Genomic DNA, 19,724 nt, shown 5'->3' on the forward strand with positions numbered 1-19,724 from the left:
TTCAAGATATCTTAATGTAATTTGGCATAGATTAATGAATATGGATGGGCTATTATTGAGCGATCAAAATAAAGATAAATATCTTTTTAAAAGATATTTTGAAGATTGGTTATATCAATCAACGTGATTCAAAAAACTATGTGCAAATAGTGTCATTATGGTATGGCACCTCTTACCCAAAAATGGTCGAAAACGAACCATACATTTTCAATGCTCCAGGTGCTGACAAGATCTCAGTGCTTATCTTTGGATTTATATCTAAAATATTTGTCAATCTCTGAGATACATTACTGAATCAATAATTCTGTTAACATATTTTCCTGACAGTAATATGCCCTTGTCACAAAAATTAATAAAATCGAGTCAATTGTTGCCCTAGTGATGACTCTCGTTTCGTGTTTGTCCAAAAAGTCAGTCACAATCATGTTAGAATGTGATGGCGTATTCAGGTTTTTTGGTACGAGTCTAGCAAGGACACAGCAGAATGTGAATTCCTCTGCTCTCTCTAACAAAGGTGGAGGTATGAGAGAAATTTTCGATGACTTCCCGGCCTTCACTGGATGCTTTATCCCACTCAAATACTTGTGTTCATGTGCCCAAAACACTTTTGTCAGACAAACTTTCGGCATCGTAAACAGACAGCTGCCAAGCACACACTACTTCATATATGGAGAACATACTACACACGAGATTTTAGGAATTTAGGAAAAAATATTTATCGATTCAGTTTACGAGTGTAGTATAAATGGACCAGAACGGATTAAATTTGATCTTGAGGCAAATTTGGTTTCTAGGGAATGCGTATCCGATTACTCTTTTGATCGAAATTAAACGCATTAGAAAGAAAATTGTCTGACACATGTCTAATGCCTAAAAACAACTGACACATAATAACAGATCTTACAATCTTTGCCTGATTCTTGTACAGGGTTTTCCAAAAAGAGTGATGTGATTAAAAAAAAAACAAAACAGAAGTGATTGTTAATTGAAATTCAAATGTTCTTTATTTAATGCGAAGTACAATCGGTGCAATTAAGTTTTGAATATAACATTATTCAAATGGCTTCCACGACTTATTTTGCAGAGTCGAATTCAACGAACCCAATTTCTAAGTACTTTTTCCACTAAATCAAGTCTTTGTTATGAATAGCACGTTCAATATTGACTTCTAAAGCTTGAAGACAGTCTGGTTTATTGCTAAAGACCAAAGACTTCAAATAACCAGACATGAAGTAGTCTAATCGTGTTAAATCACAACTTCTTGAAGGCCATTCAATGCCACAATTTCTTGAAATAATCGAATCTCCAAACTTTTCTCGCAATAATACGGTCGTGTCAAGTGCTGTGTGGCACGTAGCCCCGTATTGTTGGAACCAGACGTCGTCAAGATCAACTTCTTCATCGATTTATACCGCTCTCCATTGACAGTAACGGTGTCACCAGCGTCATTTAGAAAGAAGTTCGATTAGATGATCCCACAGTCGAAAACCAAACCAAACTATCAATTTAGGTCAATGAAGGTGAGCCTCATCGGAGACGATGATTTCCTTTTTCAAATTGTTCCAAGGCAAAATCAGCCAATTCACGACTTTTAAGTTGGTCTAATGGCTTCAGTTTTTGAGTGAGAATAATTTTATACGGATGCAAGGCCAAACCTTTTCACAAAATCCGATAGTTTGTGGTTTGAGGCAGTACCAATTCTTGAGAACATCTTGGAATCGTCAAATTGTGCAACACTTGCCTGAACGGCAGCAATATTTTCATTACTTCGAGCGGTTCTTTCTCTTATTGGCACTTGAACATTATATAAGGAAAATGTACGCTCAAAAATTTCAACAATTCCAGAAATAGCGAGCGCAGGTGGACAAAAAAGGTGGAATGACAAAAGTGCACGAAAAGTTGCAATTGGAGAATGATTATTTTGATAATAAAATTGAACAATTTGCGAACTTTATTCATGAGTATGTCTTTCCATGATAAAATTGTAAACATTAAAATGAAAAAAAACACACACCTTGACATATTAAAAAAGGGCGAAACGACATTTAGAAATCATATCATCGCTATTGGAAAACTCGGTATTAAGAACCTTATTAACAATAATTTTATAGATAGATTTTTATATTAGCAGTCCAAATACGCAGTCTACAACAGTTGTAGTATCTGAACCGATTGTCGTGGAAATGAGGCAGCAGCAGTCGCTCCGAGGCCATCGAATATGATTTATGCTATAATAATATTATAACCACGTGTAACTCTTGTAATAAACAAATTTAATGACTTCAATACAAAATTATAAATATATGTATATACATATAATAGTTTTAAGTAAGTGTTTAACAAAAACAAAAATATTGATGTCACTAAAGAATACACGAAACCAACGAATTGCTGTTCACATACCTATTCAGGTGTGTGTATTTCACTTCAATTGTTGCCATAATTTGAAAAATTGCATTGCCAAAAATATCTCTAAAAAGAAACTATTGCATATATTTTGTTATATTTATAATTTTATATAAACTCTTTGCAGTCACTAAAACCGACGATCACGTTAAGGTCTATGATGACGTACCAAACTCAGCCGTTGAATTACAAGTCAAAGATAAGGTAAGTAATTTGAATACCTACATTAAAAATGAAGAGGTTAAAAGATTATCAGAGCAGTTAAGATTTGGTGGATTTTTAGAAAATTCTAAGACCAATTTTGTACAAAAAATTTGTATTACTAAATTGTCGTTCTTAAGTTAATAATTTGTTCCTTTGGCACCTGTGATAAATAAAAATTTTATATTTCGCTCACAATTTGTTGAAAGCAAGCCTCCCAAAGTTTTGATTTTTTGGAATATATTCAATTGCATTACTAAATATTATAATTGAAATGCCCGCACTTCCAAATGATACCATTATTTGATGATCAATTTAGAATTGTTGGAAAATACAGCATATTTGGTAAACATGACGCACGATGCTTCAACTTCTTTATTCCGTCTGGGAAATATTTTTATAGGAACATGTTCAATAAATCGCCTTACTGGAGCACTGTTTGGCTGAATTTCCCCCTTCTCTGGAAGTCGATGTAGATCATACGTCGGGAATGCCAGAAGACCGTTCTTCAGTTTTCGGCAGATCCTAGTTTTCTAGTGTGTAACAGTGGATCCACGTTTCATATCGCAGACCTTCAATCGTCGGGCTGCCCGCCAATCCGAAATCATGTGCTTTTGTCATGTTATCCTCTGTGACAGGCGTTTACGAGACACTTGGATGTGACTACTCAAAAAGCGATGTGCCTTTGAAGGAAAAGAGTCACCATGTACCATGTGATCAAATTTAACCCGTATTTTAATACAAATGTTGTTGTTGTAGCGACAGAAAACATTCCTGAAGTAATTTGAGGAGTGGTGCCGAGGGGACAATTCTTAGTCGAAGAAAAATCTGGGTCCGTTCCGATTACTTACACCGGACTGCCGTGGAAGGGCAACAAATCTTTTTTATCGCCTTTAAAATAGGTTCCTAGCCAATACAAGCATACCAATGCTTTATCCAATTTTCCAAACATCTGTTATAATATAAGCCTAGTCTGGGATAGCCCTCCGTGCCCTCAGCTTTTTTTCGGTTTCGGCTCATTTTTGTATCACCATTCATTACATTGTTGGACAGTTTCGACGGCATATTCATAAATCAACGTCTAGCCACAAGTAATGATGCGCCGAATGTGGAGTCCCCAGCTACGTTGTCAAGCACCTCTTTTGCGACTTTACGCGAAGTCAAACGTTGCTAAAGATTCAAGACTTTCTGCCGTTGTCACAATAATTGTACTTGTGTTCGTGATAAAGTAGCCTCCCAAAACACTTCTGCAATATTTTCAACGATTTCGTACAGCATACGAAAGCATTTCGAATTGACAGCGCGATTTCCCTTCCAAAGACAAGAATCGAATCACGGATCTATTTCTATTTTTTTCATAATTCTCAGAAATAAAAAAGGACATATGCAAAAAAATTGTCTGTACTAATTCTACTTAAAATATCCTTTACAGTCTTTTTTTTTTAATTCACCGCTTTATTTCTTCTTCTTTTACTCAAAAATATAGTTTTTGCGTAAGCTGAATCGACAGGAGCGTGTCGTTGAAGAAGTCAAATTGGTTTTGAAGCCACGTTTCAATAAGAAACAGATCACTAAAGATGACTACAAGGAGATTATGCGGCGAGCTGTGCCAAAGGTTTGTTGAACTTGATGAAAATACACCAATTTACTGTTTTATTTATTAATAATCATTTAATTGCAACGCATGCGCAGATTTGTCACAGTCGTTCGGGCGAAATTAATCCTCATAAGATCAAGAATCTAATTGATGCCTATGTGAGGAAATTCCGTGCAAAGCATAAGAAGTTGAATCTCCTCAATACCGGGCAGGTCAGCAGTGCGGTGAAGTGCGCCGCCTATTTGAAGAAGCTGTAAAGAGAAGCAGCGCGTAAACGTATAAGCGGAAGTTGGGTATGCACATACACACATACTTATATAATTGAAATGTATATGTTAATAACTTGCTTTTTAAATAATTTTCACAGCTAAACGAGTAACCAAGCAGCTAATACACATAAGTCTTATGGCACATTCATTCAGTAAAACTTCTGCACACACTCTTGCCCACAAAGGCATGTAGGTAGGTTTTACTCACCACCGAACGGCAAATCCTTGGAGATGTGAAATTCTCAAATGAAATTCGTAGACAATTTGGAGTTGGACGTATAACTAGTTAATATAAAAGTAAAATATTATTATGAAAAACAAAAAAAAAACAATATTTAAGGTTTTAAAAGAATTTCCAATTATGAAATACTAACAATTTTACACGAACATGATTTGTAAACAAATAATTTTCTTTATTTTGTCATTTTAATTACTTTCAGCGACGCATGGAATGAAGTTTGCTGTTTATTTATTCGCAATTAAATTATATTATAATTATGCACATATACATACATACCTACTTAAAGATTTTTCCAATTACGATTCAAAACTAAAAATCAAAAAAAAATTCTTTAAAACCTTACTAGTAAACATAGTGAATATATACATATATCTGCATATAAATTGTATTGTATACCTTTAAGGCCACTTGTGAAACACTCGCGCATCATACGTATGTATGTGTGTACTTGATTTGCACATACATAGGGATATTGATATTCTTTATACATATATGTATACCTACTTTACATTTACGAATACTTGTGTCAAAGCATTATTCTCTTATCTTTAATAAACTTCAATAATTGTAATACTTTATCTTATTATTATTTTGTTTTTTGTTTTCGTAACACAAACTCATTAAAATAACAAGCGGAAGTGTCACACCGTTTAAATATTTGCAGAAATTTTGAAATTCAGTAAAATGTATAAGAGTATATAATAAAGAATAAAATTAATTAAACTTAAAAAACAAAGTTTTATAATTGCTCTTAGATTTGTTATTGTGTGTATAGCTTGGGAGTTGTACACCGGAATTGTTTTGAGTTTGTTTGCTTCTTTGGTATTGTTCTTGCAGCTATATTCGAGCGGTTTCATTTTTTTCTTAATAAAATCGGGAAGATGAACTTTATTTAAATTTTATTGATTGATTTTATTTGATCTAAAACCGGTTTCGGGCGAGCGATTTTAACGCGACGCTTTAAAAATCAGAATAATCGGTTGTATGTCAGATATGTGATATAGTTGTACGATCTGACCGATTCAGACAAATGATCAATAGATTATCAAAATGCACCTATATAATTCAATTTTATTCGGATATCTCAAAACTGACGAACAAATTTTTACGATCCTTAAAAAATTTCACCCGAAAATCGTTGGCTCAAAACCAGTCTGTGGGACTATAGTCTCTTAGACAAAGTTATTCCGAATGATCCGTAACCTATATAATATGTAAATGAAGTACATGGGCTTGAATACCCAGTTAACAGAAGTCCAGGATACAGACTACAGTTAACTTAACATTTAAGCTGGTGTCATGATATTCTATCAAGGAGGAGAGAGAAGGTGACACAGTCAGAGACAAATTAGAAAATGATAAAATGCAATGCAAAATCGAGAATTCAAACGAAATACTCATACATTAGCAGAATATATTATACGTAACCAGAGAGTACCCGGGCTTTTATCCGACCGAGGACTCTCAACTCGGCAGAATTATGCCGCTACAAAAACAACATACGCGAATTTCAAATGTTTTCTTAATATCCACTTTTAACTAAATTCTGATTAGGTAATTGCCGTTGTCATCAAAAGGAGGGGTCTCTCATCCGAGGTTGTTTCAGACTGTTCATGGGGTGCGTTTTTTACGTGGCGGGTCCCAAACCCAGCGCACAACTCTGTGGAGGAAATGTTTCGCCTTCTCACTTTAACTCGCCCTCGAAAGGATGTTCTTTGGCTACCCAGAGGATACTTGGTCTAAGACCGGAAGTCGTGAGCTGCAGCTGAATAGCGATCAGAGAACTTTCCTCACTTGCGTTAACTTCTACACATGTCTCTATCCTCCAATCGTGGGAGGGACCAGGTGGAGAAGGAGCTGGCTTCGCTTGGAATCTCGAATTGGCGCGACCTTGCGAGAAGAAGAAACGACTGGCGCGCTGTTATTAACTCGGCTACAACCGAGTAAGCGGTTTCTACGCCAGTAAAGAAGAATTACCGTTGCGCTACCGGAAGTAGCTTGCGAACCGCTAAATACAGCACATTTGAGTTTGACATTCAAGCTAGATGAAAAGTAGTCACTGAAGAAATGAGTGCATGCAAAAGAAATTTGGTCGAAACATTGACAATTTCCAGGCAAAATATGCTAATTAGATTTGGATTTGGAAATGCACTCAATGCTGCTGCTGTGGTAAGAAGCCAAACAAGTCGAAAAATTTGCGCATGTATAGTAGACATATGACAAGACGCTACGCTCGCAAGACAAAAAACAGTTTGAATTGTATACTTTGATATACTTAATATATTTTTTCTTTTGAGTTGAAAATAATTTTATAAAATATTTGAGGTTATCTTAGGTAATAGTTGAAGGTCTTGAAAGCTAGTTTTTAAACATTATTTTGAAAATTGTAATTTTATATTTAGATATACATATATAAGCAAATCAAAACAAAATTATTACATTAAAATTTGTATACCCAACCTCACCTTCAATAAAAAAACAAATCGTTTCCTTTTGCACTTAATGGTCCAGAATAGTTGCATGTCCGTTGGCCTCAACAGCAACATGCTGCAGCAATAAAAGCCCCCCTTCTAATGCACCGAAAACGCATAACGAATCAGATGTAGCGCTTCTACTAAGAATTTGAGTGTCTTTTCATTGCATTCCATTCCAGCAACATTTAGCATTCAGTTTACATTACTTTTTCATTGCAGTTTGCATTTTACTTAACAAATAATTCAATAAAAATCTAAATACCTTCCACAAAAGAGCCAACAAGCAGCATGGACGACTACGAGGATCAAAGTGAGAAGCATACAAACACGTTTGCCTACTCCTATTTGATATTGAATACCATTAACTATTAACTTCACTCTTCTAGGTGTCGTAAGCGAAGTGAGTCGCGGAATGATGGCCGGTGGTGGCGGTGGCGCTCATCATGGTCGCGCCGAAAACACCACTTCCTTTGGTGCTGTAAAAGTTGGCGGTTGGCGGTATGAGGACTCCACACGTTACATCGGTGAATGGGATCAACGCGGCCAGAAACATGGTATTGGTCATTTACAATTTCCCGATGGCACACGTTACGACGGCCAATTCTCCGATGGACTGAGTCATGGCCTCGGCTGTCTATGGTTCTCCGATGGCGCCAAGTGAGCTAGCAAATGTTTTAGAAAATTCGTGTTCATACTTATTAATCGTGTTATTAGATACGAAGGTGAATTTATGCATGGTTGGTTCCATGGTCATGGCATATTTTGGCGTTCCGATGGCATGAAATTCGAAGGCGAATTTCGTGGTGGCAAAATCTGGGGACTCGGCTTGTTGACTTTTCGCGATTTCACAAATGGCTTTCCGCGCAACGAAGGCTTCTTTCAAGACTGTCGCCTGGTGCGCAAGCAACGCTGTCCGGACGTAGTGCAGCGCGCGCAAAAATGTGCGCTTATGGCGCGTTCGCTGTGTGACCATCCGTATTAGCCTTAAGCATGCATGCACACATGTACAAAACATACGACATAATATAGCTACACAAACATACATACTTATCCGCATATGCGTATACATATGTACGATGACGTTCCCATATCAGTCGGTTCTATGGTACCGCAACAAAGTGGACTCCAACTATTATGTCCACAAACACACTACCAGATCTTTCGCAAAAAGTACACACGTTTTTGAAATGCTACTCACTCAAAAATAAATAATGTTCATATTATCTTTTACGAATAAACGTTGAGGAAATTAGCCCAAAATATAATAGAAAAACAGTGTTTTTTATTTGGTTTTCTAGTTAATTTTTTTCAGTTTCTTGTAAAATGTGTTTATAAATTAAAATTGCTAATTTTTAAAAACACCTGTGCGCGCATACCATATACAACATACATATACATCTTTGTATGTATGTCCATATGAAATTGTCCGCTGTTTATCTATTTTATTGCTAAGGTATTGTACTTGTCTGCATAAAAATTTAAGTATATTGTATCTAAAACAAAAACAACACAGCAGGGAGACGTATTCCCATTGATGTGGCAGCATCCACTTGCCCATGTATTAATTGTCCTCGGCTGTGCCCACCAAGAACCAGGCGTTTCGCGTACGCACAGCTGTGTTGCGAACCAAGCGCTTATTATCGTCCAGCGCGGCGGCCAGCTCTAGCACAACATCCAATTTATATGTTAACAAGACATGCGTGGGGTATTTGGTAATGTCGTGTAGAAGACTTAAAGCGGATATACGAACTTTCTGCAAATTGAGGGGAAATTATTAGAAATTTTTAATTAGGGGAAGAAGGCGTTAGAAATAATTTTTTTTTAGAGGTTTTACTTTAAATATAAAATTAAAACAAAAAACCCGTAATGTCGGTTGTACTGAACCTATAATAGCTTTCACATTGGATTCTGATCCATCAGTTTCTATGGCAACTATACCCTATAGTAGTTGGATGTGAACAATATTTTCGGGGACTTTACCGTTGCCTTAGACAAAAATCCATGCCCGTTCCCACAACAATCGGGTCTACGTAGCCGGAATGGACCCGCATTTTTATCCGCCCAAGGACTGTCAACTCGGCAAAATTCTGCTGCTACAACAACAACAATAATATAATAATCCATGCCGAATTTCGTGACGATATCTTGACAAAGAAACAAGTTTTTCAAATAGAGACATGATTTTGATCGTTTGGGAAGGAAATTTTTATGCTATATATACGAAAACGTTGTTTCCGATAAATGAACGGCTTCTTGGGGAGAAAAGGACGTGTACAAAATTTCATATCGATATCTTAAAAACTGAGAGGCTAATTGGCGTACAGACAGACTCAGCTCGTAATGCGATTTTATAGTCTGGATTTTCAAAATATAGCATGAGGTGTATGAAATCCACTCGCACGACAGTCGGGTCTAAGTAACCGAAACAGGCCCGGATATTATCCCGCCAAGAGCTGTCAACAGACAGCATTTCTCAAAATGATTTCATTAAACTTTCCTGCCGTTAAAACAATATCAAGCGTGTCAAGTAAAAAAAAAAAATTACAATGTTTTGTCCAGCTAATTCGTTGCATGGAGAAGCGAATATGAACGCAGAGAGCTATTTTGAAATTAATACTATGATGACTTTGGTATACGAATTTTGAAACAAAAAAATTGTCCTTTTTATCTCTGCACTTACCATAGATTTTTGGTATTTGGACAACTGTATACATCTCGGTATCAAATGACTCAAATGCCTGAGGAAGTATTCATCACGCATTGCAACGAAACGTCCACAAATTTCCAGTGAAATGTAGAGCATTTCCGTGTGATCACAATCCAGCGATTTGAAAAGCAGTGGACCAACCTGTTATTAGACAATTACTTAGACCAATTAGAGTGAATAAAATGAAACTTGATTCAATTACCTTTTCGATGTTCATTTTCTGCACAATGTGCGGTGCACCTTTTAGCACAAAAATAAAAGCAATCAGATAGTTTTCGGAATGTGCATTCAGCTTATTCCCCAGCTTGGCCAAAACTGTATGGAACAACTTCTGCTTGTATAGGATTTCGACCTTTGGTAAAAACAGTTCTTCACACTCCATTGCGATGATTTCGAATGCACGCGTTGCAACTGTGCCTAGGATAGAGTGTTCCAACAATTCTGTGAGCTACAAAGAAAAGGGTAATTTATGGAATTATACACTCTTTCCGATTATATGCACTCACAGTTTCAATAATTCCAGACGCCAAATCACTACCAGCTACAATAAGGCCTTTCGCCATCCACGCCAAAGTATGCACAGACAGTGTGTTGTCTTCTCTTATTTTGTCCTTCAGTTGCATCACTACCTTATTCAAATTACTATGATTTTGTTCATTGCCATCCATTCGATTAACTACACTACAAAGCAACTGACGAGCAACGGTATGCAATTTCTCCTTATCTTCACCCACATCATTACCATTCAACGACTGTTGCGTCAACTCAGTTAGCAGCCATTCGAAAAAGTCATCCAGACTAATATCCTGATGCAAGCGACCCAATAGGCCTTTGGCGACATACAAATGTGCGGCAGACTTTAATTGCAACTGTGGTAAGTATTCCGTGACAATTATATATTGTTCGGAGACAGACAAATGTTGCTCAATACGACATATTGCTATGGCGATTTGTTCCAACGCAGGTACACTGAGTGTTGACGGTCCCAAAGCCAACTCCATCAGCTTTGCAATGAGACAATTGTTGTTTTGCAGGTCGACGACCAGCCGTGCATCGCCGCTATTTAATAGCATATTAACCGCTTCAAGCGCTAACAATTGATCATCTTGTGGTATATTTTGACCGAACGCATAATGCCATACTAAATCGAGTACACGCGACGTGAATGCCGCATGTATAACCAGGCGCAACAAGTGCCGGAATATTTTACGCTTTACGAAATTCGAATAAATGGCAAAATTCCGTATTAACACATCAATGCAGTTGGATTGTACTTCAATTGGATACAAAGCGCCCAACAATTCCAACAGTCCTATGCACTCCAGCTCGAGTGAGTCATGTGTGATCAGCTGTATAAGTACTTTGAAGATGAGGGCACGATTTTTTTCGCTGATTAATGGCACACTCTCGGTCAATACGCTGAGTGCGGCATTTTTTAAATCAATATTTTGCTGTTGAACATCAGCTTCAATATTAACACGTAGTACTGTTATTATATCGGCATGAATTTGATTGCATGTAGTACGATTGAGCTTCTCTAAACAATCTCGTATTGCAACTATTTTAAATAGCTGCGCGATAATGTCGTACACTTTAATACGTTGCTCTTCATTGTAACCAGCTATCTTGTCGCCCTCACCATCGACAATTTTAGATTGCGTGTTTAGTTTTAATAAAAAAGTATTAAGTATGCGATCACTAGCGAAAAGTGGATCGCCGGATACACACACCAATGCAATGGCCGTGGATGGATTGTATAGGTGCTGATTGACATCACTCAGGTGAGTTAAAATTGTACCTAACACCTTAGTTTGGTAACTGTGACTGATGTCTGGTGTTTCATAAGCCTGCTCCAAAATAGTTCGCAAAAGAACAAGTCCCGCGGAGATAATATCCGAATTACCGCCTCCCGGGAAAATTTCCGATTTCAACGCTGTCCAGATCACATCGAAATGTTCCGATATTGATTTAGAAGTAAAATTTACTGCAGCTTTGCGCTATAATTTACCAATTGTTGATTATACTAAATATAAATATAATATACAATTTTACCAAAAGTTCCAAAGAGTCCAATTTGGCCTCTACCAAATCGCTTTCCAGTTTTTCCAAAGCCAAAGGCACTAACCATTCAATGAATTCCGGGGATGCCACCAAACAATCCGATAATTTAGCAGCCAATTCATTGCGAGAAATATTACTAGGATCCTCACGACTCGGAGTAAAATCAATGGGGAAATAACAAGCAAAGATTTCAAACATTTCTTCGGCCAAATGCAACAGCGAAAAATGCTTGATCAAGTCTGGCATAAAAGTAAATACAAAATCTAAATTACGTGGATCATGTTCACCATCAATGGAATTTATTAAGCCGTACATGAAGTCGCCACCCATTTCTTTAAGTTCTAGGTTAAAAAAATTAAATCACAATTTTTATAATGGTTAAGATAACACTAAAATAACTACCTTTATCATATCGCTGGGATGCCAACTGCAATATTTTGAACCACTTTCCACGTTCTCCTCGTTGATGTGACTGGCAACTACTGTGCTTAAAAAATGTGTTTAAGAATTTCGGTACACTTTCTGCAGGCAATTCCGTCATTTCCAATAAGGCATGTATGCCCTCTATCACAGCAGGGAGCACACTGTGATGATCTTTCAGCCGATCCGTGTAGAAAGCTGTAAGGAACTCCAATTGTTTTGAATTAAGGTAATCCTTTGGCAGCTGTTGCAGCATACTGGATAAAAGCTGTGTTCCTTTAATCCGTTGTTCTAAGGTAGTTGAAGTTAGAGCGAAGCCCATTTGCTCCACAACATATGATACATCATATAAGCCCATAACTACATCTAATCATGGGCAAACACTTAGTAAAAATGTACAATACGCAATGATAAAGCACTTACTTTTACTAACATTAGCAGCTGCCTGTTGCAATGCCGCTTCACTAACGAATGCTTTCTCTATACCATCCTGTGTTAAAGGTGTCATTTCAATATATCTTCAAGTGGCGACCGGAAGATTGTATAAGATTGGATTAATCCTTTTATCCACAGCAAATAAAAAAATAAATAAATTCGTCCAAAGTGTGCACCAAATATGTCAAATGTGTTCGATATAAAGAATTAATCGTTAGAGATGTTAATTATTTTATAGGGAAGTGTTTTAAAGTGCTTTTACATCGTACACATATACGACGGCGAGCGGCAGATGGCATCTGTCAAATATTAAAATACACACTTTCTTAGGGGCACAGTTATTTGAAAAGCAGCACGACTTCATGGGAGCATGCCATTTCTAATTTTGGCGACGACAACAATAATATGAATAGCAACAAAAGCATAAATAGTTCTGATATATCATTTGTAATGACGATTGATAATGTAAAACAAATTAAAAGACCTATTTATTTATTTTTTACACAAAAGGCATAAACGACTTATGACATGGTGTACGCTGGTAAAAAAAAATAGAATATTCCAACGATCTTGTGATTATAAAAAGGGAAAGGCAACACTGTCAGTAATAGCAGTTGACATTTCCTCAGAAGCTAAGACAAAGAATAAGAAAAGAGAAACGAGAAGACAAGTAGTGAAGAAATATTACACCCGTTTATTTAACGGCAAAAATAAAATAAAATATACGGTTTAAATTAAAAATAAGTCTTAATTCGTAAACTTAGAATAGTAATTAACGTTTCAAGATTAGAAGTGTATGAAAAAGGCGCGATCTAATGTCCATAACCGTAAGTAGAATAGGAATACTTCCGCAACTTCCGTATAAAGATAGTTTAAGAAAAACCAAAGACGAAAGTGAGTAGTGGCAGCAGTCATTAAAGCAAAAAGTAAAATAAATTGATGATTATTTTTAGGCATAATATATAGAATAAAGGTAGATAAGTAAAGGGTGTGGACATAAATCACTTGCAATGATTCAAACTAATTCCATTTATAAATAATCAATTAAATTTGAACAATATAACTTTTCTTTTTAATTGTGTATAATGTTCATTGCTTTTTCTATAATTTGTCAACTTGAGCGACGCCTTATAGCTGACACTCTCCAGTCTCACTTTCCATTTTTGCCAACCAAGTTTTTATATGTACTTCTATTTACTTTCGCAATATAACTGTTGATGGCTAATTGTCTATATATGTTATATTGACTCCGTCAATGACGCCGCTCTGCTGTCACCATCGCTTTGTTCAACACGACCTTTTGAATTAAATTTTTTGCATGCGTGCGTGCTTTATACCACATTAGCTATTACGAGGTAGGAAGCAAAAGACGAAATCTTGTGTAGGAATGACCGTGATGGCCAAAACTTCAATAGTGGAAATATGTGAGAACGCAAAGCTGGCGCGTGACATGGCCTATACCGGCAACTATGACTCTGCTTGCATATATTATGAGGGACTAGGTGGCATGTTAGATCGCATGGTTAAATCTACGAACGATTCACTGCGTAAAAGCAAATGGAAATTGGTAAGTTATTAAATGCGATTCGAAATGAATCAATATATTAATAGTTTCATTGCTTTATAGATAGCACAGCAAATTGAAAAAGAATACTCGCAAATTAAGGCCATACAGCGAACTCTATCAGAAATGACACTAGATTTGCAAAACACACCTTTCGCACATAAATTGAAAACACAAGTCAGTGAAGATGAAACAAAAGATCCATCAGCTTGGTTTCGACCCGATCCCGATATTTGGACTCCGCCTCCTAAAGATCCAGATGTTTGGGGACCACCACGTTTGGAAAAGTATATATTTTTAGTTTGTTTCGCCACACATTTATAATTGCATATACTTATATATTATAGACCCGCAGTGCCAAATAGAAGCCGAAGTGGTATACCGAATAAAAAAGCTACTGCCGGTGTCGGCAAAAGTATAATACCACAGCGTAATGCCACAGGAGGTGCCACTACTAGACGTACCATAGCTGGGAGTGGTGGAAACAATATACGCGCGCAACAGAATGGAAGATCGACGTCATCAACATCGAGCCGAAAAACAACACATTCGAGCAATGGAGTTAGTAGTAATGCGGCAAGTGGTGCCGATAATGTCGGTAACAAAGACGATGAAAATCGTGATGAAGAGGCGGCGGAAAATGAAGAGAAGGAGGAAAAAAAATTTCAACCCAGTACACACATGGAAGCCGAACTGGTAGATATACTTGGTGAGTATGAAATTTTGTTTTTCCTTAAAATTAAATAGACAAACTATTGTTTTTTAAGAACGTGATATACTGCAACGCAACCCTAAGGTGCGTTGGAATGATATAGCCGACCTGCACGATGCTAAACGTTTACTAGAGGAAGCGGTCGTGCTGCCGATGCTTATGCCTGACTACTTCAAGGTAAAAACAGCTTTATAATACAATGTAATAATCTAAGAAAGGGTTGCTTTTAATTCCACTTTCTTGCTTTGTTGTAATGATCGAAGTTTTTCATAATCTGAAATTCAATTTCCACAATTTATTTTTTTAATTATTATTAAATTTATTTAGGGCATCCGACGTCCGTGGAAAGGCGTACTCATGGTTGGTCCTCCGGGGACGGGTAAAACAATGTTAGCTAAAGCAGTGGCAACAGAATGCGGCACAACATTTTTTAATGTATCATCTTCAACACTTACATCAAAATATCGTGGAGAATCGGAGAAAATGGTACGTTTATTGTTCGAAATGGCACGATTCTATGCGCCAAGTACAATATTCATCGATGAAATTGATTCACTTTGTTCACGGCGTGGTTCTGAATCGGAACATGAAGCCTCACGCCGTGTGAAATCAGAGCTGCTGGTGCAAATGGATGGTGTGGGCAGCGAAGAGGCTACGAAGGTCGTCATGGTATTGGCTGCTACAAATTTTCCTTGGGACATAGATGAAGCGTTACGCCGTCGATTAGAAAAACGTATTTATATACCGTTGCCAACTGATGAAGGGCGTGAAGCATTGCTAAAGATTAATCTGCGTGAGGTTAAAGTGGACGAAAGCGTAAACTTGTCCGAAATCGCCAAGAAATTAGAGGGTTATTCTGGTGCTGACATTACCAACGTCTGCAGGTGGACTACATGAAACCAAATTATATAGAAGTTATTGTTTACATTTCTTTTTTTCTTTAAGGGATGCTAGTATGATGTCAATGCGCCGAAAGATAGCTGGTCTCACGCCGGAACAAATACGACAATTGGCCACAGAGGAAGTAGATCTTCCTGTTTCGAATCAAGATTTCACAGAAGCCATTAGTCGCTGCAATAAGAGTGTTTCAAAAGCGGATTTGGAAAAATACGAAAAGTGGATGAATGAGTTTGGTTCGTCATGATGACGGAAGTATTACCGCATTTGCTGCAATTAGTAGCATTTTAATTACAAATAACTATATAATTTAAATACTGAAAAGGCGTACGTTTAGCCAAACATGGCTGTAATGAACTTGATTTTGAATAGCATAGCTAGAGAAGTGTTGAAAGAGTTATATAATATAAAATCGAAATTAAGCATCAAAAAGAGATCAATTTTATAAAATAATTAATAAGACTAACAAAAACTTTATTAAGAAATAAAACCTTCAATTTACAATTAACTGAAGCCGTTAAAGTCATTTTATACCTCTATTTAAATTTAATATGCAAAAACAATCTCGCGTAGTTTTCTTCAATTGTAAATAATTTTATTTAGTAGTGCCTAAAATGTATTATTATTATTTATTTTCAGCGACTCGTAGCCACTTATCACTACGTAACATTTTAACAATACTATATATTTAAAAATGAGATATTTATGTTTAAAGGGAGCTGCTACTTAATTATAACCTTTTAATGTATGGCGAATTCGCAAATTTTTTGAAAGGTAGTGCTCGGCAGCTGGACTTGGGTTACTAGTAAGGGCGTGGTGGTGGCATCGGCATCATGGGCCCTAGTGGGTACGGAACACCACCAACACCCATACTAGGTACACCTGGTGTCGGATAAAATCCACTATTTGGTAACAAAGGATTACCACGTTGTGGCGCTTGAGTTTGCTTACGCATTAGCTCTTGCATTTTCTCAGCTTTGAGTTTCCGTAAGTGCATCGTTTTGCGCGTAACAAGAAAATCGTCTAGGAATGCCTCCACGCCGATTTCATTGTCTGTGAATTGTTTAATTAAAGCGTCTGTTGCCTCTTCGCTTTCAGCAGCAGCTGTTTGTATCAACGCTAAAGCAGTTTCTTGACTAACGCTACCCGATTTTTCTTTCACTTCGCCTAATTTCTCCTGTACAGCTTGACAAGACTTCTTCGCTTCCTCCATCAATTCATTCACTTTTCCACGCAATTCGATGATTTTAGGTTCTTTTTCAATATTGCTCTCGGCCTTGGACCGATTTTCGATGAGTAAGTCGTCCTTTTGTGTTTTGAGGTTTTCCAGTACTACACTCACTTTCTCATCGAGCTTTTCGTCATCGTTGAGTAAATCCTTGAGTTCGTCTGATGAGAGAGGGGCTATTGATGATTGCAGCTGATTTAAATACTCTTGATACATTTTAAGTTTTGTTATCTGCTAGAAGTTACTTTAAAATGCTTCACTAATTTAAATTATATTCGTTCTTTTAGGTGTTATTAACTGTAAAGCTATTTTTCTAATTGCGACTTATGACGGTGCTAGTAAACTCAAACATCACACTTGTCAAAAAGTCCAAACGAAATTTCAACTTAGAACTGCCAGCCTTATTTAACGATTTAAATAAACAATACATATTTGATATAAACATTGCTTAAATATTGAAATCGCCTGATACAATAATATATTTTCAAAAATATTATAACTATTAGAGAATGATTAGGATGATAACAATAGTTTAATGTTCTAAATAATAATAGTTAAAAAATAATAATAGTTAAAAAATTCTTTGGGGCATATGGAAATTTAATTGCAAGGTTGGCAAGCCGATAAATTAGGATTGTAGAACGAAATAAATGGCTTCCACATTCGGTTACATGTTGGTAATTCACGTTGGCAATGCTTTGCAAACACTTCCATTAGCGTGCGCCATTTTGATATATTCGTGTATTTCGGCGTAATGCATTTGAATGAATATTTTAATAAAATACACTAGTTTAAAGGGCGAAAAAGTGTTAAAAATGTTATTGAAAGGTGCAGAAACAAAAAGAGTGAAAAAGTTGTTTCGAAATGTTAATAGTTTGAGTAAAAAGTGTGTTTAAAGAAAAGGACCGCATCGCAAGTGAAAAATTTTCAGACGACTACATAAAAATTTGTTCGTGTCCCGAAAGCCAAGCGTTTCTTCGGTCTCGTGTATTCCACTCATAAAGGAAAAAAGAAAATTGAAAATTTCCAACTTTCCCCGTGAAAAACTGTGAAAAAATTTAAAGACTTTAATAGCGTGGTGATTATAGAAAATCTAGATACCTATTAATGGACTGGGATTGTTGTAAGTGAGCCAAATATAGCAGTGTATTTGAGTTGGTTTTGAAAAACTGAAACTGTTTATGTGAAAGTGATTACGACTAATGGTTATGAATAGTTTTGCAATCGTTTTTAAACAATTCATATTCCAATAGTTTAAAAGAGCAAAGTTAGGCAGGTGTGGCTAGATACAAGGTTTGCCTGCCATTAAATATATCATACATTTGCTGGATTATTTGAATGAATCGTCTGCGCAAACATTAATTGCCGAACAGCCTCCGGGTGGAGTCCTCGTCATAATTTTGATATAGCTTGGAGCATAGAACTTGGAAGAGGGGCTTACACTACCCTCGTTTCCACATTAATTGCAAAATTAAGTAGAGAATAAAAGTAGTTGGTGCCGACATTACGCACTAATAAAAGTCATCGACGAATTGAAAAGTGAAAAAGAATCAGACGAAATAAATACAAGGCATAGACAGAATAAGCAAAAGAAAAGAAACTCGTTGTGTTTTCTTTTTAATACAACGTTCGCGCAGTACCATCGCTTGGCAGAAGTGAAGCAATCGTCGAAGGTGGTCATCGTAGCTGCATGGTAATTGTTATTGCAATCATCACTGTGTACTTATTTATGTCTCTCTCACACCTATTGGCGAGTAATGGTAAAAAAAGCCGCATGCGAATAGGATACATAGAAAGTGAGTAGGGAACAACGAAAAACAAAACAAAGTACGCAAAGAACAGAAACAGCAGATATTAAAGTCAAAAACGACGAATATTAGGAAGAAGCAGATTGTGCAAAGTAAAGCAAGACAAAGCAATGTAAAAACAGAGCTGTTGTCTTATTCGAAATGTTTTTGTAGTGAATTGGTGAAAATCGCTGGTGAAAAATCATGAGTGTATCGTGAATACAACCAAACGAAGAAGTGACAAAGTGGAAGGGAAAAGCCGTATACAGATTGTTGGTGATTATTCGGACAGTTTTTGTTACAAATCTTTTTAGCACAAACATCGTAGAACAGCATTGCACTGTGAACTCTACACTTTCGGAAATTTTGCCTGATTAAAGGAATATTAATTTTACAGTGTTTTCTACTTCAAGATTTGGACATACAATAATTTTATGCGCGACGTTGCAGTGATGATATAAATGCGTAAGTATCGAAATCCAAATCACGTCTTGAAATATCTATTTCGATTTGCTGATTAAGAAATCAAAGCAAAGGCTATACGTTGAAAAATTAGTTTTCAGGTTCAATTACATTTATTTAAGAGAATTTCAATAATTTGCACAAGGCCCTTTAGAAAATTTAAACTAAACTCATTTACCAACTAAAGTTAATAATTTATAAGAAAATAATAACACATCGATAATGATTAATAATTCATTTGAATTTAAATATTAGTTATTAAA

The 19,724-nt window shown here is 36.4% G+C and overlaps 6 protein-coding genes across 12 annotated transcripts in view; 4 read left to right on the forward strand and 2 right to left on the reverse strand.

The window, feature by feature from the left end:
• LOC126751538 (serine/arginine repetitive matrix protein 2) overlaps nucleotides 1-5,285 on the forward strand; it is a 32,334-nt gene extending 27,049 nt beyond the window's left edge. The window contains 4 exon segments of the mRNA XM_050461889.1: nucleotides 2,534-2,610; nucleotides 4,094-4,222; nucleotides 4,300-4,497; nucleotides 4,572-5,285. Coding sequence (XP_050317846.1) covers nucleotides 2,534-2,610; nucleotides 4,094-4,222; nucleotides 4,300-4,461 — 368 coding nt within the window. The 3' untranslated portion in view covers nucleotides 4,462-4,497; nucleotides 4,572-5,285.
• Nucleotides 5,286-7,348: 2,063 nt separating this feature from the next.
• LOC126751762 (MORN repeat-containing protein 4 homolog) lies at nucleotides 7,349-8,461 on the forward strand. The gene is made up of 3 exons (XM_050462269.1): nucleotides 7,349-7,498; nucleotides 7,575-7,845; nucleotides 7,903-8,461. Exons 1-3 carry the CDS (start codon nucleotides 7,477-7,479, stop codon nucleotides 8,168-8,170), a joined length of 561 nt encoding a protein of 186 aa, XP_050318226.1. The 5' UTR covers nucleotides 7,349-7,476; the 3' UTR covers nucleotides 8,171-8,461.
• Nucleotides 8,451-13,019, reverse strand: LOC126751758 (MMS19 nucleotide excision repair protein). The gene is made up of 7 exons (XM_050462265.1): nucleotides 12,800-13,019; nucleotides 12,359-12,742; nucleotides 11,948-12,297; nucleotides 10,402-11,892; nucleotides 10,098-10,343; nucleotides 9,869-10,036; nucleotides 8,451-8,941 (listed from the first exon to the last, which is right to left on the reverse strand). The coding sequence occupies exons 1-7, from the start codon at nucleotides 12,882-12,884 to the stop codon at nucleotides 8,750-8,752; spliced, it is 2,916 nt and encodes a 971-aa protein (XP_050318222.1). The 5' UTR covers nucleotides 12,885-13,019; the 3' UTR covers nucleotides 8,451-8,749.
• A 435-nt stretch (nucleotides 13,020-13,454) lies between these two features.
• Nucleotides 13,455-16,492, forward strand: LOC126751759 (katanin p60 ATPase-containing subunit A-like 1). Of its 2 annotated transcripts, none has more exons than XM_050462266.1 (7): nucleotides 13,455-13,638; nucleotides 14,157-14,378; nucleotides 14,439-14,662; nucleotides 14,723-15,084; nucleotides 15,143-15,264; nucleotides 15,415-15,971; nucleotides 16,033-16,492. In XM_050462266.1, exons 1-7 carry the CDS (start codon nucleotides 13,627-13,629, stop codon nucleotides 16,229-16,231), a joined length of 1,698 nt encoding a protein of 565 aa, XP_050318223.1. In that variant the 5' UTR covers nucleotides 13,455-13,626; the 3' UTR covers nucleotides 16,232-16,492. The 2 variants fall into 2 exon arrangements, with proteins under 2 accessions (XP_050318223.1, XP_050318224.1); XM_050462267.1 differs by lacking the exon at nucleotides 13,455-13,638 and adding an exon at nucleotides 13,766-13,784.
• A 62-nt stretch (nucleotides 16,493-16,554) lies between these two features.
• Nucleotides 16,555-17,584, reverse strand: LOC126751760 (vacuolar protein sorting-associated protein 37B). Its single transcript, XM_050462268.1, has one exon. The coding sequence runs from the start codon at nucleotides 17,426-17,428 to the stop codon at nucleotides 16,787-16,789; it is 642 nt and encodes a 213-aa protein (XP_050318225.1). The 5' UTR covers nucleotides 17,429-17,584; the 3' UTR covers nucleotides 16,555-16,786.
• Nucleotides 17,585-17,925: 341 nt separating this feature from the next.
• The window catches only part of LOC126762974 (trithorax group protein osa), a 97,621-nt gene continuing 95,822 nt past the window's right edge, over nucleotides 17,926-19,724 (forward strand). For all 6 annotated transcript variants that reach the window (XM_050480087.1, XM_050480141.1, XM_050480107.1 and 3 more), the window contains exon 1: nucleotides 17,926-19,464. The gene's annotated coding sequence lies outside the window, so the exon portion shown is untranslated. The remainder of the gene's footprint in view (nucleotides 19,465-19,724) is intronic.

Source organism: Bactrocera neohumeralis, chromosome 2 (assembly GCF_024586455.1).
Source record: "Bactrocera neohumeralis isolate Rockhampton chromosome 2, APGP_CSIRO_Bneo_wtdbg2-racon-allhic-juicebox.fasta_v2, whole genome shotgun sequence".
NCBI classification, from domain to species: domain Eukaryota; kingdom Metazoa; phylum Arthropoda; class Insecta; order Diptera; family Tephritidae; genus Bactrocera; species Bactrocera neohumeralis.